Source organism: Syngnathus typhle, linkage group LG13, assembly GCF_033458585.1.
Source record: "Syngnathus typhle isolate RoL2023-S1 ecotype Sweden linkage group LG13, RoL_Styp_1.0, whole genome shotgun sequence".
Classification (NCBI taxonomy): Eukaryota; Metazoa; Chordata; class Actinopteri; order Syngnathiformes; family Syngnathidae; genus Syngnathus; species Syngnathus typhle.
In genome coordinates this window covers 8,497,576-8,514,154 of record NC_083750.1, presented here as the reverse complement: position 1 = coordinate 8,514,154, position 16,579 = coordinate 8,497,576, and the positions used below count along the sequence as shown (strand labels likewise).

General features: G+C 47.2%; 2 protein-coding genes across 4 annotated transcripts; one reads left to right on the top strand and one right to left on the bottom strand.

Moving 5' to 3' along the window:
- Positions 1 to 80: 80 nt before the first annotated feature.
- Positions 81 to 7,521, bottom strand: vwa5b2 (von Willebrand factor A domain containing 5B2). The gene is made up of 20 exons (XM_061294883.1): positions 7,383 to 7,521; positions 7,050 to 7,250; positions 6,749 to 6,971; positions 6,413 to 6,573; positions 5,946 to 6,077; positions 5,739 to 5,863; positions 5,492 to 5,668; positions 5,288 to 5,398; positions 4,674 to 4,876; positions 4,088 to 4,202; positions 3,804 to 3,989; positions 3,358 to 3,553; positions 2,908 to 3,233; positions 2,852 to 2,872; positions 2,174 to 2,819; positions 1,921 to 2,058; positions 1,689 to 1,811; positions 1,201 to 1,300; positions 981 to 1,101; positions 81 to 889 (listed from the first exon to the last, which is right to left on the bottom strand). The coding sequence occupies exons 1-20, from the start codon at positions 7,519 to 7,521 to the stop codon at positions 137 to 139; spliced, it is 4,197 nt and encodes a 1,398-aa protein (XP_061150867.1). The 3' UTR covers positions 81 to 136.
- prss56 (serine protease 56) lies at positions 5,387 to 16,405 on the top strand. Of its 3 annotated transcripts, none has more exons than XM_061294854.1 (17): positions 5,387 to 5,411; positions 7,415 to 7,529; positions 8,723 to 8,957; positions 11,563 to 11,816; positions 12,437 to 12,595; positions 12,664 to 12,831; positions 13,045 to 13,234; positions 13,372 to 13,480; positions 13,585 to 13,741; positions 13,804 to 13,946; positions 14,024 to 14,183; positions 14,257 to 14,445; positions 14,549 to 14,719; positions 14,833 to 15,008; positions 15,123 to 15,600; positions 15,679 to 15,785; positions 15,894 to 16,405. In XM_061294854.1, the coding sequence occupies exons 3-17, from the start codon at positions 8,872 to 8,874 to the stop codon at positions 16,065 to 16,067; spliced, it is 2,721 nt and encodes a 906-aa protein (XP_061150838.1). In that variant the 5' UTR covers positions 5,387 to 5,411; positions 7,415 to 7,529; positions 8,723 to 8,871; the 3' UTR covers positions 16,068 to 16,405. The 3 variants fall into 3 exon arrangements, with proteins under 3 accessions (XP_061150838.1, XP_061150837.1, XP_061150840.1); XM_061294853.1 differs by having other exon boundaries at positions 12,664 to 12,918; XM_061294856.1 differs by lacking the exons at positions 15,123 to 15,600; positions 15,679 to 15,785; positions 15,894 to 16,405 and having other exon boundaries at positions 12,664 to 12,918; positions 14,790 to 14,929.
- Positions 16,406 to 16,579: the final 174 nt, after the last annotated feature.

Here is a 16,579-nt window from a genome sequence, read left to right as displayed (position 1 = left end):
GCTAACTAACATGAAACCTGAAAAGGAACATCAATCACGATTGATTCCAAAATCTCTGCTACATCCACTTCCAAGTCATCAAAACAGGTGACTCGAGTCCACGTCACGAGACAGTCCACCTTTGGAGGAGATTGCCTCACATATTATTGGGGTTATAACACAGCATGTTGAATTTGATGTTCTCATCCCAGTGGCGCAGCAGCAGAAACAGCTGTCTGGCGGCCCCCCTCAACCCGGCCAGGTCCACACCCTCGGGCAGCTCCTGGCCACGCAGCCAGAAGTCGGCTTTTGCTGCCACCAGCTCCCACTCCATGAAATATCCGGCGCAGCGGTGCTCCAGCCAGGCCAGAGCTACTGCAGTCGCCCAGCTCGAGCCCTCCGGGTCATCTTGAGCCAATTGGCTGCTTACCTGGAGGTAAGGGGGCTCCAGTAAAGATCCCTCACATACATCCGTCTCTGACCCGCGACCGCTATCTGCCTGTCCATGACTCTGGCCTGGAGAGTTGCTGGCCGGAAGCTCCAGGGAGCCTTCCTCAGAACTAGGGAGATCTGGGGATAAGATGACGGGGTCTCTGTCCCACAGGTGTCTTCGTCGAGGTCTGGCTTCTAGCATCAAAGGTGTGTCATCTGGCGTATGGTGGAAGGGCGGCGCGGTTGTTTTGGTGAGGGAGCAGGAGGAGGGTGAAAAGGTTACGTGGTGATGGCTGGGCGGTTTGGTGGAGGAGGATAAAGATGGAGCGCTAGGAGACGCACAACGGAAAGGCGGGCTTAGGCTGCGGCGGTGAAGGATGTAGGGGGAAGCCCTCTTCAGCCGGTCCAAGGGGATCTGGACACAGTCGGCGTACATCTCAGTGAGCCGAAAAGCTCCCGAAGCCAGCTGAAGGCGAACCTAAGACAAACCAGGTAAGACAACAAGGAATTTCTTGCTTCATGGAATTGAAACTTTTGTCATGCCTCTGTAGATTTGTTATATGACTCACCAGGGGCAGGTAGTCTGGAGCTTCATTCTCAGGTTTGTCAGTCTCTGCGGACAGGCAGTGGGACTTGAGAGCAACCTGTCGTCCTGATGAAATGGAGGATCTGAGTCTGCCAAGGGGAAACCTTGAGACGGTACGAGGTCAAAGAGAGCACTTTTTTGTAACATAGGGATGCTGTTCACTTTCCACGTCAAACGTTGACATGACTATTACGTGGCGTTACCTGGTGCCAAAGAAGCTCTCCATCGACTTGCTCTCTATAGATCGCTGAGAACGAGTAGACGACGGGCCTGTTGTTACTGAGGCAGCAGCACTGGGGACGTCTGGGACAGCAATTTGAATCAAACAAGGTGAGATCGTAGGTGTGGATTAGCCAAAGTGACACATAGAAGAACAGTGCCTAATAAATTGAAGTCATTCTCTAGTACTCTACTGTAGGATTGTTCTTCCTATTATTGTTGTTATCAATAATAATTTCAAAATAAAGAACAATTAGTGTGCATCTTTGTAACTGAATGGGGATAGTGGTGTGCTTGGCTCTCATGTGACCACCAGGGGGCAGTTTAGCACATAAAGTGAAGATCTAGCACTTACTAGAGTCCCAGGATGTAAGGCTACACGGTGAGGCAGGAGTGTCATCCCTGTCTGAGAAACAAAGACACGGTTGATGTCATGACAAACAAAATAAGCATTGCAATTAATCCCGTCTACCTGTCAATGTGTCCTCACCCTCTTCACAGTCTCTGCTCATGGGTCTTCTGCCCAGACCTACCGAATAAGTTTTGCTTCTGCGACTGTCTGAGTGGGAACTGCGGCTACTTCCTGGGAGTATCTCTAAACACACAGAAACTTACTGGACTGTAAAAGTGTTTTTGATTCTATTGGAACTTGTTTTGTTGCGCAGGTGTACGCAGTGCTGTGACCTGGAGAATTGTTTGCATACCTGAATCGTGGACCTCCGTGTCATTCTGAAAGCCTTTCCTGGAGTTGCTGTCAATTATGGAAAAGGCAGTGTACATGCAGACGATGTTGCAATGCTTACTGGTCTGGATGGCCTTCACACGGTACCGCTTAGCTGAACCTAAAGACACACGTTGTGAGTAGTTGCAAGTATACAGTATGTATATTTTTGAATGTGGAAAAGAGGACCAATAGAAAATGGATCTTATTGTAGTATTAAAATGTTTCAACTTAACCGTGTCCCGTTTGGCTCTCCCTCTCTGCCATTTTCTCAAAGTCTCGTATGACAGAACGAGCCGTCAGCTGGTGAATGATCTCCTCCCAAGATTCCCTTTCTTTTCCCCCTCCTTTACTTGCGCACCCTTCCCCAACTGTTGCCCTCTGCTCTTCAGGGATTAAGAGGTGGGCCAGGTTCACGGTGACCTCCCAAGACACGGGTCTGCCACCCAGAAGGCCGTGAATGAGGGAGCGACATTGACCCGGTTGAGGATCCTCCAGGGGGACTGCGGTGAAGAGGTACTCTGGATCTGTGAAGTTGTCCCAATCCAGAGGAGAGGCGGGGAAAAGGAGTCCACCTGTGGGGTGAGAGGGAGAATTAAACAGTGGCACCTTGAAAAACAGGTTGAATTGAATTTTTAATGATTGAAGAGAACAACTGATCATATACTGACTGGAGTCATTAAGGCTTCTGTGAGATAGCGTCTCTGGCGGCTTTGTCTCTCCATCACTTTCATCTAGCCTTCCTCCCAGAGTTTGGTTGAAGGAGACCCTTTCCAGAGCTCTCCTGAGACGATGCATCTCTAGCTCACCCTGTGGCGATGAGAAGCTTCTCGCTGCCATGGTTGAACGGGCCAGAGATTTTTGTCTCCAATGTGATTCGTCCTGAAGATTTAACCAGCACACATGTAAAGTACTTCTACGTTTACATGCCACATCTGGAGTGAGAACATTTATCCATAAAAATATTCACCTTTTTCCCAGAGTTATCATCAGTATCAGCTAAGAGACTCTGCGGCCACGCCGAGTCAGCCCAGCGAGACAAAGATGAGCGCTCTTCTGGACCGGGTATCTTCTCAAGGCCTTGAGGTAAAGATCCCGTGTCCAGCAGCGGAGCAGACGGCATCGGGTCAGGGAGATAACCCCGGCTCGTAGCGTCGCAACTTGACGAGGCCTCTACATGTGTGGGTAGACTCCGCTCGCTACTGACTGAGCAACGGGTGAGGACGTACTGCTCTTGGATGTAGGAGCTCTCCTGGATCCTCGTCCTCACGTCGCTGGACCACTCTACCTCTGCACCTGTAGAGTGTACGTAAGGCAAGATACGACACGATATTTTGAAATATTTCCAAAATTCCCCATTTTTATCTTCTCAGGAATATTAAATGTGCACCCCTTCGTAACTCTAGGAACAATTACTGGCCTGCGCTGGGGTCGGGGTCCACGTCTTTGGCACAGGAGAACTCTGAGGAGATTTCTCTGGAAATTTCTTTCAACGCCTCCTCGAGGTCGTTACCGTCTGGACAAGTCACCGCAGGCATGAGCTCGGAAGTTGGAGGTGAGATGTCGTCATTTGATGGGCAAAAAACAGAGGCGTTATGTACACCTTTGGAGCCGCACTGAAACATAGAAGTATGCATTTTAGAAAGTTGGCAGAAATAAATATCTATAAAAAGAAAAGAAATGAAGTTGAAGTGAGTTGATGATTTACTCCCATCTTTTGGTGAAAAAGAACTAAGGTAAATTGAGGAGCTTCATTTAGACAAAAGTAGTGACTTTCTGCCATCTGATAAAATCTTGATGCTGATGTGACTTGAGGAGCTTCATTTAGCATTCACACATAACATAAAGCATTAAATGTTTAAACACCTCTGTCTTTTGGGCTTTAAAAGTTGTCACATCATAGAGCGTGCAATATCCAATCAGACGATTCCCTGGGTAGAGCGCGGGGATTTCATTGGGCGAAAGAAGGGCCTCCATGTTTTCAGGCAGGTACCAGTCAATCCGCACATCGGTCAGCACAGGCTCGAGGGCTTTTTTCAGTGACTTGATGAGCTGATAGAGAATTAGTGTGAAATACCACAAGTGAGCAAACGAAACACAATACAGCAAATAAAAAGAATATTTCCCCGCTAGGTGGCAGTGCTGCAGACCTTGGGCTGAAGTCTTTCCTCATCTTCCAAAAACTCTGTAGTGCCTCCTGTCAGCTTGGCGACACCCTGCAGCAGTCGCCTGCATGCTTGGGAACCAAGGCCCAAGCCAAAGCATCTGCAGGGATTTTGTGGAAGACTTCATTTTGGTACGTGTACACAGAATATAAAAATGATCCCTTTTAACTGATACAGCCATAGAGGTACTATTTAAAAAAAAAAAACATCATACTCTCTCTTCCTCACAATAATTAATTGCATGGATTAAAAAGGAAAGGAAACGTGTAATTATGTCAAGTATATCGATTTCAAAGAGGCTATCCAGATTCGGTGAGGAAAGTCAGTATTAGAGCAGAATACTAATGAGGGATAAATGTTATTGTACATGGCTGAGAGAGATGTGGAAGGGGCTGTGATTTTTATTGCACAGCACTTAACGGGATTAATGGGCGGGGCTGAAAACTACTCCAGCCTGTCCCTCCCCTTTGTGGTCCACACACACATTTTCCACTCTGTTTCCATGAAATTGTTTTCTTTTACTTCTAAAGTGCTGTTGTGGATTTTCTTTGACACCAACAGCAATGAATACCTGCCAGCGCATGTATTCCTACGAACCAGCTCCAAAACTTTGCCCACGTTGCTTTTGGAGCCGTCCGTAACGATGAAGATCTGGCGAGGGTACGTGCGCTGCATTGGCTGCTGGTACACCCAAGACAGCACCCCCAGTAGGTTGACGCCTCGCATGTTCACTCTCATCCTTTGAACGTACTCGTAGGCCTGCATCAGCGTAACCTGAAACACAGATGCTCTCAGCAACCAAAAGCAAAACATTTTTGGCAAACGTGAATTGACTGCCCCGATTACATAGTGAGGGTAAAAAAAAAGTAATTGAATCAGACCTTGAGTAATAAAGTAAAGGCAAACATGCATCTAGCTTGATGAGAAGGTTTGGAAAGGACACCTTACTGGCGAGCTGAAAATGCATGAAAGGTCACCATATGCTCAGGTGACCGTGAAAATACTGTTTGCCCTCATCTCGATTCAACCTGATACTCTGCTACTAAGGCAACCCAAAGAACTGACCTATTGCCTGATTAAAGAAGCGGACAGTCAAACGGGGCCTTCTGCCTGATTGGAAAACATCTGTCTTCAGGAAACACTACGCCCCGAGCCCTCCAAGCTTTTGAAAAAATTCAAACTGACATCTGTGCAGAGTTTGCTGGCAGTGAACAGCGGTTTCATGGGGGTGCTGAAGCCGACAACGTTGAGCAGGGTGCCCGAAGGGAGACTCTTCAACGCGACCACCAGGGCTTCCTGTTAGACCACGGTAAATCAATCAATAATATTTTTAGAATGATGATCGCTTGAGGTCATGACGAATTATTTAAGTAACAGGCCAATGCTTACTTTGACGCGACGGACGTTGGTCCCACTCGTGCCGCCACTCCAGTCGACAAGAAATAATATTTCTCTGGTGGCTTTGTTCACCTCCCGAGGCTCCCCCAAGAAATCGGGACAGAAATTGAGCATCAGCACCGGGTTGTTTAGGATGTCCTTGTGGTACCGCTTCCGCACAAACTCCACCTGCACATGTATGAATTAATTCAAAAGCAGTTTGCTAAAACGGAGGAAAGGTCATGCGGGATACGCTCACCTTCCTCTCAGGTTCAGGATCTTTACGGGTGTAGCGAATGAAGTCACGTCGAGAGCAGATGTGCTGTTCATACTGGCTAAAGGAGAGCCTTCCGTTCTCGATTATGACCAGCGGGCTGTGGGGTTCTGTGACAAAATCACTTTTAATAGTCACAAAAGACAACAGTTATGGAGGAGGATGGAAAAAAAGTTTTTTTTCCTCCCTCACCGCTGAGGTGCAGGATGATCTCTATGTGTCTGTCATAGGGATGCTCCTGGGCTAAGGTGATGTAGGTGGAGGAGGCACTTTGGGCGCTAGGGTCAGCATCTGCTCTCAGGGCATGTGTGGGGCTCTCCAGTCCTAAATTAAATTTAGGATAAAAGGAAAAGTAAAGATTTTTTTTTTTAATACAAAAAAGCTGGATTCAGAATAACAAGGCAAAAGTATTGAAATTGGCACCTTTCGCTTCCTCTATGCAGAGGATAAAGAATGTATGACTTTTTGTTGTCACTCCTCTGCTTAAAGGGTCAAAGGACCACAACATAGATGCTAATTAGCATCAAGCTTGTGGACTGAAAATACATCATCGTACACATCAAGTGCACAAGGTGTCCTTCAACCTCATGCTTCTATTAAAGTGTGTTGAGTCACTTGTATCTCAAAGTACTTCATATAAGCAAAATACAAGAACATACCGGCTAGCAGACAAGCCCCTCGAACCAGGAGTTGGAAGTTGAGTTCATAAGGAGCCAAAGTGGCAGATGGACTGTTGAAGATGGCATGCGCACAGTACTGCTGCTCAGAATCAAGAACCCGGTCCTGTTTTCCCGACGTGGCACTAAAACAGCTGGTTGGTCTGAAGATGGACATTGGATGATTTGAGAAGCTACATAGCTATTAGCTAGCTAGTGCTACACATGCACAATTTATCCAGTGAGGTCTAATTAAACAATACAGGCAAATGTAAGGGCGCCGTGGCCTCCAGGGGGTGCTACAATAAATGCGTAAATCGGTGCGAAGGGTTTGATTACCCGGTTTCTTCTGATTTGCCAGCATTTTCACTCTTGCTTGCCGTCATGTGCGTGACGATGGGTGTCAGTAAAGTCGGGTAGACAATGTGGATTGCTCCATTTTCTAATGTAGGCAGTTCCAGTGAGGTCTTCATGATGATGGACACGATATCCATTGGTCCAATGACCCCTGTTTCTACAATGAAGGTATTTCTTTCTAGGTCTTCATCCAGGATAAGATGACCTGAAAGACCAAAACAGGATTTCAAACTTTAACAGAACAAAATAGAATTGCTGACTGTGCCTTGGCCAATATTCCCACCATTGGTGCATTGCATGTCCAAGGCGGAGCTCCCGCAGCAATTCCATTCACGACCCTCGGCAGCAGATCCAAGGCCGCAGTCCATGCAGCAGTCCTTTAGCTTGCCTCGGTTCTGAATCTGGACGCCCATAAGACGTCCTGCAATGGCCGCCTCGAAGCCAACCACAACTTCCTTTTCTTTCAGAGGGTACACAAACACACCTGCGTAGCATACAACAAGACATGGGTCAAGTCCATTTGCTTGTACATACTTTAATAATCTTAATCACTCTGCGTCACATGAGAATCCCACAATGCTTCATAAAGACTTTCACCTTTGCTCCCATAGCTCACCTTCAACAGGCTCTTTGTCTGCATTGGTGTAGGTGAGGTGTGAAGTGATGCCCAAGGAGCAGCCGACGGCACAGGATTTGATGCGGGACGACTTAAGCAGCAGGGGATCCCACGTGGAACGGTTCCTCAGTCCCACCATCTTCTCAGGTCAGGGTACCAACAGCTCTGAATGCAAACATCATGTGCATTAGGAATGAACCACACTTTACAGAAGATAAACCAAACAATAGATAAGTCAATATGCATGTCAGATATTTTTTTTTTTATATGTACAAAGGACATGTAACTCCTTTTCCTCAGCTGCTTAGCAACCAGTAGTTTTGTGTGAGAAGCTCTGTCAATCATTAACACTGCAGGTCAACACTCACTAATGTCTCACGTATAACGACGTGTAACCTGTATGCATGTGCACAGCCGCTGACGCACTCGTCCTTCACGTCAAGATGACGACGGAAGCGAACACACCAACTAAAAGTGCATGCAATAATTCTGCCTGACTTTTAGCATAGCATATCAGTAAGAGTGTTTCGATGACACGGGTTCATGTGAGTGTGTGTTTGCTGTGGTCCAAGTAATGGCCTTTTTCACGTCTAGCTTTCAAACAAGATCAACAGCCTCCATCTGGCTACTGTTCTCTCACCTCGTAACAAGCAAACAAATGCCTGCTTTGCTCAAGTAAGGCCAAATGAAACACACCTAATTGGCTAGTTCATCAAATCACTCACTCATTTTTTTTTCTTTTCAATTTCATTGAGCGGAAAATGTGTGCTGAGCTAGCAATTTTCGAACAGATTTTATTTATAGATAAATAGATTTTAAGATTATATATATTTTTTCTCGATCTTTTCTTGACGATATAGTGGTCCTGGGCAAATACACCAATGTAGCAAAGTATATTAATATTTCAGGCTGTAATATAATACAATGGCACACTTGTACATACATGAAATTATTTTTCATAGTTTTGAATACCTCTTGAAAAAAATACATTGATGACATTTGACATAAAGTAGTCCACAAAATACTAAAAACAGGATATAAAGTTCCACACATTCCAAAACTACAATCAATAAAGTATGTAAGTCAAAGAAATAATAATAATAACGCACGGATACTCACTGTGCTGTTCAACGTTGAGTATGACGATATGCTGCTGTGTCCGGCCACTGCATCCCGACGCACATCTGCTTCCAGCTTTGTCACCTTTTACCACTGTAACTTCACCAAGACAGTTTGAAATAGATTCCTAACACATGAAAGTTTAACACCTTTCTCCCAATATGTGAGCCAAAATTCAGACCAGTACGCAACATGACATTTTTCTTCCCTTACCTGCTCAGATCAACACCGCAGAGATGATCGGCAGCCTCTCCACGGCGAGACCCGCCACTTGGCCGGAGGCGAACACACGACAAGGCAAAGTGAGGCACAGTCTGCTTCTCATCCAGACAATTGGCTGTGATGGTGGCAGCACCATAATTCACGACTAATGGCCTGGACCGAGAGAGAGAGGGAGGGGGAGAGAGTGAGAGGTGGAGTAGGAATCAGTCAGAGAGATGCTGCAGGCGACTGGAGGTGAGCAAAGAAGCTGCATAACAAGCACTAAAGTACACTACTGATACTTCATCCTTATTTTTGTCTCTCTGCATTGTGTGAAGTTTAGAAAACATTTTAAAAACTGTCAACTAATTAGTGACTGACTACCACTTGAAAAAATTGGGTTATTCATTTAACCAGATTTCTTGGTGGATATGAATAACCCAACTAGCGGAAGGTCCAAATGTGAATTTTTTTTTTGGGACGGTTTACTGAATAGCTTCATTGTGTGGCAGAGAGCCTGCAGGTGTGTGACTAGATAAAGGTCAATCCAAAGCACCCTACTTTGAAGGACTGTCACTCCAATTTGGTAGGATAGACAGTAGACACATATTTTGTTTCATATAAAAGCAGACTGGAAAAATATCCTCGCTACGGCGTTGCCAGTGTGTGAGGAGAACAGCACGTTCCGACATTGTGACACTAGATGTCAGCCTTCTCTTACTGGCCGACCTGCATTTTTATTTTTTCACAACTTGAGGCTCGAGGATTCCAGAATATACAGTTTGGCTGTCCAAATGCAAATTTGGTTCATGATAATAAAAGATATGCCACCAACAAATATTAATTCTGAGCAGGGGAGCCAGATTAAATTTGGAATTACATCACCCATAATCTGGAATCTTGTTTTGGCGGTCAGATAATACCAAAGTAAAGAACCTAATCCTACATAACTAGGACGACATTTTACACCTGACCAAAGGCAACGCTGGTGTTTCCATGCATATCGTGTAAACATCCATCCATTTTGATGATTTGGTTTTGGTAGCATCATTAACTAGTACGCATTTCAAGACAGTTGATGACCCAATAGAGGCCTGTGGAGACAAGTTGCTTTGACAATCGTCGGGGGCTTCAAGTGTCCGTCTGCGCGAAGCACTTCTTCTCCCTTGCGTAGCCCACTGACCTAGATTTCAATTGTCTTCCCCCTGAGACAATGGCTGAAAATGGTTTCATAACCGAAGACAATATCGGGGTGTTATTCAACACGATTGTCGTCAAGGCCCTCCTCAATATGCAGCATTGTGTTGTTTCTTCTGTTTCTTCTTCTCGGCGGTGATGCGTGTATCGCTGCTAGCCTGCCTAACGTGCGGCGTCACCTGCAAACACGTTTATCATTTGTGATCCAAGAAATTTGCTGTATCACACTGATTCCTGTTTGTAACATTTTTCACCTTTACCTCCGCTATTCATATGCACGGAGAATCTCGTGAAATCGAGCCGTATCAAGAATGATGCCTTGAATTGAATCGATGAGTCTCAGTCCCAGCCAGGGGCGTAGTGAGAAATTTTTCAGTGGGGTGGCCAACATTTTACAGATGACTGGGCACAAGTGGGCCCATCTACAATTTTTGTTTGCAGGTCAAAAAAATGGCTCCTATCTTAAGAATTCAAAAGACCCAACAGGTTTTTCCTGTAACACCGTTAGAAAACATCGGTTCCCACTTGAGGGATGAACAGAAGAATCATCACACATCAAAGCAAACGGAGGGAGGGAAAGGAGGAAAAGAAAGAGTGCCGCTTGTTTGTCCCACGGCGTTCCCGCTCTGCCCCGCCTGAGACCGCTTTCACATCTCGGGGGCCATTGTGCTACACGGGTGCACGGAGGGGGTTGGGGGGGCCTTGCACACAACCAGACAACAAAACTCGGACGGGGATGAAATGTCTGTTTGTTTTTTTACGCCACTTCCAAAGTCATAGTTTTGTTGACAGGGCCGCTGTGGGAGACTTTTTTTTTTTAAATTATTATTATTATTATTTTTGGCAAAGCAAATTTCTGATATCTGAAGAATTGGACTATTTATTTGGAAATATCTTTCAATTGTCTGTTTGTTGCGTGCGACAGCAAAGATGAAAAGAAAATGTTTGACTTAATGTTCTCGAGCACTCGCGTCCTGTATTTTTATATAACAAAAGCAGAGTTCAGCAGAGAAAGACAAAAGTGATGTGAACTGACAATATTTTAATGGGCGGGATAAAAGAGTGTAAGTGATCAATGGAGCCGGCGGCCAAGTGATGCCCGGGGGACGCCTTTGATGCGGGCGTCCTCAGAGGGACGCCGGGGTACAATGCCCTCTTTGAGAGGCACGGAGAATGGCAGACACTCCCCCCCCCCCTCGGCCTCCCCCCCCCCACTGATAGCCGAGCTCACGCCGCGTCCCGTCACTTGGTGCTACATTCCTCCCCTCCATTTTCACATCAGCCCATATCCTTATCGCTCTAACTTTCTCCCGCTTCCTCTCCCATTAATTCATTCAAACAACACCCCCTTGCCTGCCGCCCTGCCAATCGGTCCGCCTTTGCCCCGTCACCACCCCCCTCCCCTTCCCTCCCCTCCCCGTGCGTCTCCTTTCACAGAACCAAACCTCTTTGTGATGTCCGGCCTTGGCAAGTTGCGCCCGATTTGCTGTCATAGTCTTAATGAATTCATCTGTTTGTGTATTGGCCCTGCATGGGAGCATCTCTCCCCTCCCCTCCCTTGGCCCTTTCCTCTCCTCCCCCATTCTGGTGTCCTCCTGGAGACTCTATATATACCGCGGAGCAATCAGGAGCCACTTATTGTTCCTCCACCAAAAATTTACAGACAGATGCCCTGCGTCACGGACAATCAGGAGGAGGGAGAAAGCCTTTTGCAGAGGAGACACCAACCTGGACACGGTCAGGCCAGCATCATCTCGGCATTCTCTCCGGTATCGCCAAGTGTCTCTCGGATGCCGGACGCCCCGTGTTCTGACACCATGCTCGTACTCCTATCGTTGCTGTTCGCCGGCTTGGGCTGCTTACCGGCTGCTCCGGCAGGCAGAGAAGTCTACAGGATGCCCCAGAGTGCACTCAAAGGTAAACACAGCTCGTTAGGTGTGTGTCTTGAGATATTCGACCTTTCTTGATCAGGTTGAGTGAAATGTTAAGTTTGTACCCGAGAGCACGGATTTATTATTTATCGTGAAGTCCAATCAATCAACTTATTCACTGCCAACAGAGTTCAAGTGGAATTTTGACGTCTGTAGCTGTCAATGGTAGTGAACGAGTTAAGCAAAAAGTGCTTTGGTAAAAGCAATGACATGATAATGGGTGAAGCTTTGTGAGTTTCAAAGTGCCTGTCTGTGCCCCCCCTGGGTCCGTCCATCCATGCCAGCCAGCCTCTGCCCGCTCGCTCAGTGTCGGCCCTCTAATGAAGTACTTCAATCAGCATCTCTGTTGTTAGTGTCCTTCCTGTGATGTTGTCGGGTGCAGAGGGGGGGGGGGGAGCCGCGGGCTCGGCGGCCCGATTGAAGCGTGGAAAGTGTCGGTGGCGCATTGAGCGTGAGCGAGCCTACCCACACGCTGCCAACCAACTCAAAGAGCAGCATGAGAAAAAAAAAGGGGACTCGCAAATCTTCACTTTAGACTCATCGGTCAATGATGGATGAAACTTTCTGGATTCGTTCAAATTTGAGCTTTAATTCCTACTTTTGCAGCTCTGTCCGATCGTGGCACAGTGGTCCTAGAGGCAGCCATGAGCAGCGCCCTGTCCGCTCTGGACCGAGCATCGTCCGAGAGGAGTCGGGCGGAGGCGGGCTGCAGGGGCTGCGCTCCTTGCTTGTTTCAGGACTGCGGGCAGCCCTCTGGATCTTGCAGTAAGAATCGCCATTCACGTCATCATCTCCGGCGAGCGACGCTTTAACGCCGACTCTCCGATCTCCAGCTTCTCCCGCCAACGCCTTGGTAGAACCCCGCTGCGATGTCATCAGCAAAGCGCAGAAGCTTCAAGATGAAGGCGAGCGGAGTTGGGCCCTGAGCCAGGCCTGCGCTTTCTACCAACGCCGCTGTCAAGTTGGCAATTTGGACAAAGAGAGCTGCATCCGAATCATGGGTGAGAGTTGCAGCGCCCGCGTCCTCCAGTGCAGCTTGCTTAACACAATGCAGAACCTGGAACCCGCCACTCAGAGCCATGTGCAGGGTGAGGCAATACACACTTCTGAAAATCATTTTGCTAGATTCATTGTAGATGATCTGCTTTCAAGGCGCAAATTGGCGAGTTGAATTCATGACGCTCCCTGATGACCGTCTTTGTCTACGCCCGCAGCCGTGTGTGGTCAGAGGTCATCGTCGACGCATAACGTAACCCAGCCTCGTTCCAGAATCGTGGGTGGGTCCCCTGCGCCGCCGGGGAGCTGGCCCTGGTTAGTCAATCTGCAGCTTGATGGGGGCCTGATGTGTGGAGGAGTTCTAGTGGAGAGCTCCTGGGTGGTCACTGCAGCACACTGTTTCGCTGGGTAAGATTTTACATCAGGAGAAATGTCATCATCATTACTTTACATGAAATCCGGGCCTGTTTTAATGGTACATTAACATACCGTAACCTTGCTTGCGTACTGGGTCAGACCATCACCACGATTCTTCATCCGCACAGGAGCCGCAGCGAAAGCTACTGGACGGCCGTAGTGGGCGAGTTTGACATCACCAAGGCTGACCCCGATGAGCAGGTTCTCAAAGTCAACCGCATCATCCCTCACCCTAAGGTAGCCTAGCATACATTCCCAAAAGTAAAACATTCATTGAATTAAGCCGGATGACTAAGAATATCCGTAAGCATCCCTCAATTCACGTCTTAAATGTCTTACAGTTCAACCCAAAGACGTTTAACAACGATATCGCCCTGGTGGAGTTAACATCTCCAGTGGTTCTGTCTGAGCGGGTCACCCCAGTGTGTCTGCCCTCTGGGATGGAGCCCCCGACTGGTAGCCCTTGTCTGGTGGCAGGCTGGGGTTCCCTCTATGAAGGTGCGTACGATGAGAACTTTCACGTGTCTTCCAGAGAGTAACGATGCTTGTTATCTATGCAGATGGCCCATCTGCTGACATTGTAATGGAGGCTAAAGTTCCTCTACTGCCTCAGAACACGTGTAAGAATGCACTGGGCAAAGAGCTGGTCACCAACACCATGCTGTGTGCCGGCTATCTATCAGGAGGGATCGACTCCTGTCAGGTGGGTGCTGCAAAACTGCTTGGAGTCATTCACTAGCTAGCAGATGTTTTATTTGTTTTGGTGTGATTCCAATATAGGGAGACTCCGGAGGCCCGCTGATCTACCAGGACCGAATTTCCGGTCGCTTCCAGCTTCACGGTATCACGTCCTGGGGAGATGGATGCGGGGAGAAGGGCAAGCCTGGAGTTTATACCCGCGTGTCTGCTTTTTCTGACTGGATCCAAGTTGAAATACAAAGTAAGTTTGGGGCGAAAATTAAACAAGAGTAAATATTGTAATATTGACCCATCTGTTTGTGACTGCTTCTCAGAATCATTTGGCAGCAGGGAACCCACATGCCCGGAACTTCTAAAAACGACAGAAATGACAGAGGAGGAGCAAAGGTCAGAGTTCAGCACTCTGTGTCGCTTCTACACCCTCACCTGCCCTCCTGGCCAGCCGAGCAGCGTTTGCAGCCGAATGGCCGAGGACAAATGTCTCACCCGTTTCAAGAAATGTCGTACGTAGCATTCTTCAAAATGCACAGTTTATTTTTTATTTTTTATTACGATTAATTTATTTATCTGTGATCTTCCCCCGCTCCCTTACTATCTTGTGAGTAGAGCTACGTTCCTTCCTGCAGACTCTGCTGGACCTGCTCCAGAGTGCTGAAGACTACATCAGGGACAAAGTGGACTTAACCTTCTTCACCCAGACCCTCCCTCAACTGGTCGAACACATCTACAGCACGGCTTTTTCTCACAGCAGAGACAAGAGAGATGTGGAGATAAAAGGTACAAACAGTCCGAGCACCTTGAGAATGTCAACGGGAAATTTTATAAACATTGTTTTCATGTTCAACAGTCACTGCAGAATAGAACAGCAACAGGTGTGTTATTCATTGCAGAGCAGCAAGATGGCGCCGTGATACCAATGGAGCAAGGTTCCTCTTCAGTTCCTCCAGCTTTGTTCAAGGCGTTGGGCCCTTCGGTAGAGGACTGGGAGAATTACTTGGTAACCATCGCTGACAACATGGAGACACAGCCCAATGACACCACACAGGAAGAAAAAATGTTCTTACAGGTACCAAAATGTTGAAAACTGATTGACATGAATTAATTAAAAAGGCAAATAATTGTATTTCTTTCTTTCTTCAAATATGGGAGCTAATCCATATTTATTCATTTTTGCTTCCAGGCAGGGGACTACTCGGTCCTCCAGCTTGAGAAGGAATACCGAAATATTATCTCAGCGTTACGCTCCAAACTTGACTCCAAAACGGCTTTGCCCACCCTCCGCTTGGATCCATCTTATCTCCAGGACCGTCCTCCTCTTCTTCCAACATCTTCCACAGGGCTGCAAAGCAACACTGGTCCTTTCGCTTCCCTCAAATCTCAAAAGCCTTGGTCGCTTCTAACGGCACTAATGACCGGAATTGAGGAATCGCGGACACCGAGCGATGAGACACAAAAGGAAGCATTTGACCCTTCACCTGATGCCACGTGGGACAAACCGCTTGCGTCGGCATCAACTACAGTTCTCCCAGTGATTACGGGGGAGCTCGCAAAGACCACATCTCAGCCTCAGATCGTGCACACTGGTCATCCTTTCAATCGCCACAGAAGACAAAGAAGCCTTCTTCATAAGAGACAGACACCTGGTCCCGGTGGCAAAGGTAAGCCCGCTCCGACAGCTCGTAGCGTTACGGTGGCAGTCTATCCATCGCCCTAAAATATTTGGATCCTTCTTGTAGTTTGTCCCGGTGTTCGAGAGACTTCACAACGAGTCAGTCAAGTGAGAGACTCGTACCACTGGGTGCTGAGTATCCCAAACAAGAACCTCCGTATGAGCTTCCAAGAGGTATTTCCTTCTTCACCACGACAAAATTCAGCAGCGCTAATGTTACGTAGTGGGACAGATTGATGGTCGGTTATCACCTTGATTCATTGGGATTCACTTTGGTTTCAGGTCTTAGTCGATCTGAGCTCCAAGAACGATCGAGGACTTTATCAAGCAAAGCTCAGAGCTGTCATAGGAGGACGACCTCTGACCTTCTACAGTCTCGTAGGCCTGGAAAATGAATCATTTTATCGCAGTGTGCCAAGGATCATCTCTTTAGCGTTGGAGGCCCTGAAGACTTAACGTCCTTGGAAGCGTAAGAAGAAAAATGGAGGGGCCCACCTTGGGTCCTCGTGGTGGGACTCAAACAGTTGTTTCCTACTGTGGAGAGGATCCTGGAGGAAAAAACTATGAATGTATCCATCCAGCTGTCAAGCAGCTCTCACAACAGCCTTGTCTAACTTATGAATCTGTACAAACGCTAAGTTATTCTATTCTCCATTATGCCACAAAGTCTTTTGCAAAGGTTGAACCTCTTGTGAAGAACACAGACTGTCTATAATGTTCATATCTTATTTATTTTTATAGAGAAAATCATTTGTATTTTTGTAAAAGCAAAAAAATAAATACAGTATGAGTGACGTGTGTATGTAGACGTTTGTTAACATAATGGCACTTGAGGCTTGTCGTTCCAGAGCAAATGTTGGATGCTTGTGTGAGTGGAGGCGGGGCCAAGTTGCATCCTGCACGTGAGCACTGATTGGCTGGTACTGTGACCCCACAATGAACCCAACCTACCAACCATTAAGAGTAAG

Bases quoted from the DNA above. Each gene is read 5' to 3' on its own strand.
- vwa5b2 (XM_061294883.1), bottom strand. From the start codon at position 7,521: ATGGTGGGACTGAGGAACCGTTCCACGTGGGATCCCCTGCTGCTTAAG. The intron at 5,864-5,945 runs GTGAGGGAGGAA...ATTTTGTCACAG, and splicing joins GATCATCCTGCACCTCAGCG to AACCCCACAGCCCGCTGGTC. The intron at 2,873-2,907 runs GTGAATATTTTT...TTCTCACTCCAG, and splicing joins ATGATAACTCTGGGAAAAAG to ATGTGGCATGTAAACGTAGA.
- prss56 (XM_061294853.1), top strand. From the start codon at position 8,872: ATGGCCTGGACCGAGAGAGAGAGGGAGGGGGAGAGAGTGAGAGGTGGA. The intron at 11,817-12,436 runs GTAAACACAGCT...CTACTTTTGCAG, and splicing joins GCCCCAGAGTGCACTCAAAG to CTCTGTCCGATCGTGGCACA. The intron at 15,601-15,678 runs GTAAGCCCGCTC...TCCTTCTTGTAG, and splicing joins ACCTGGTCCCGGTGGCAAAG to TTTGTCCCGGTGTTCGAGAG.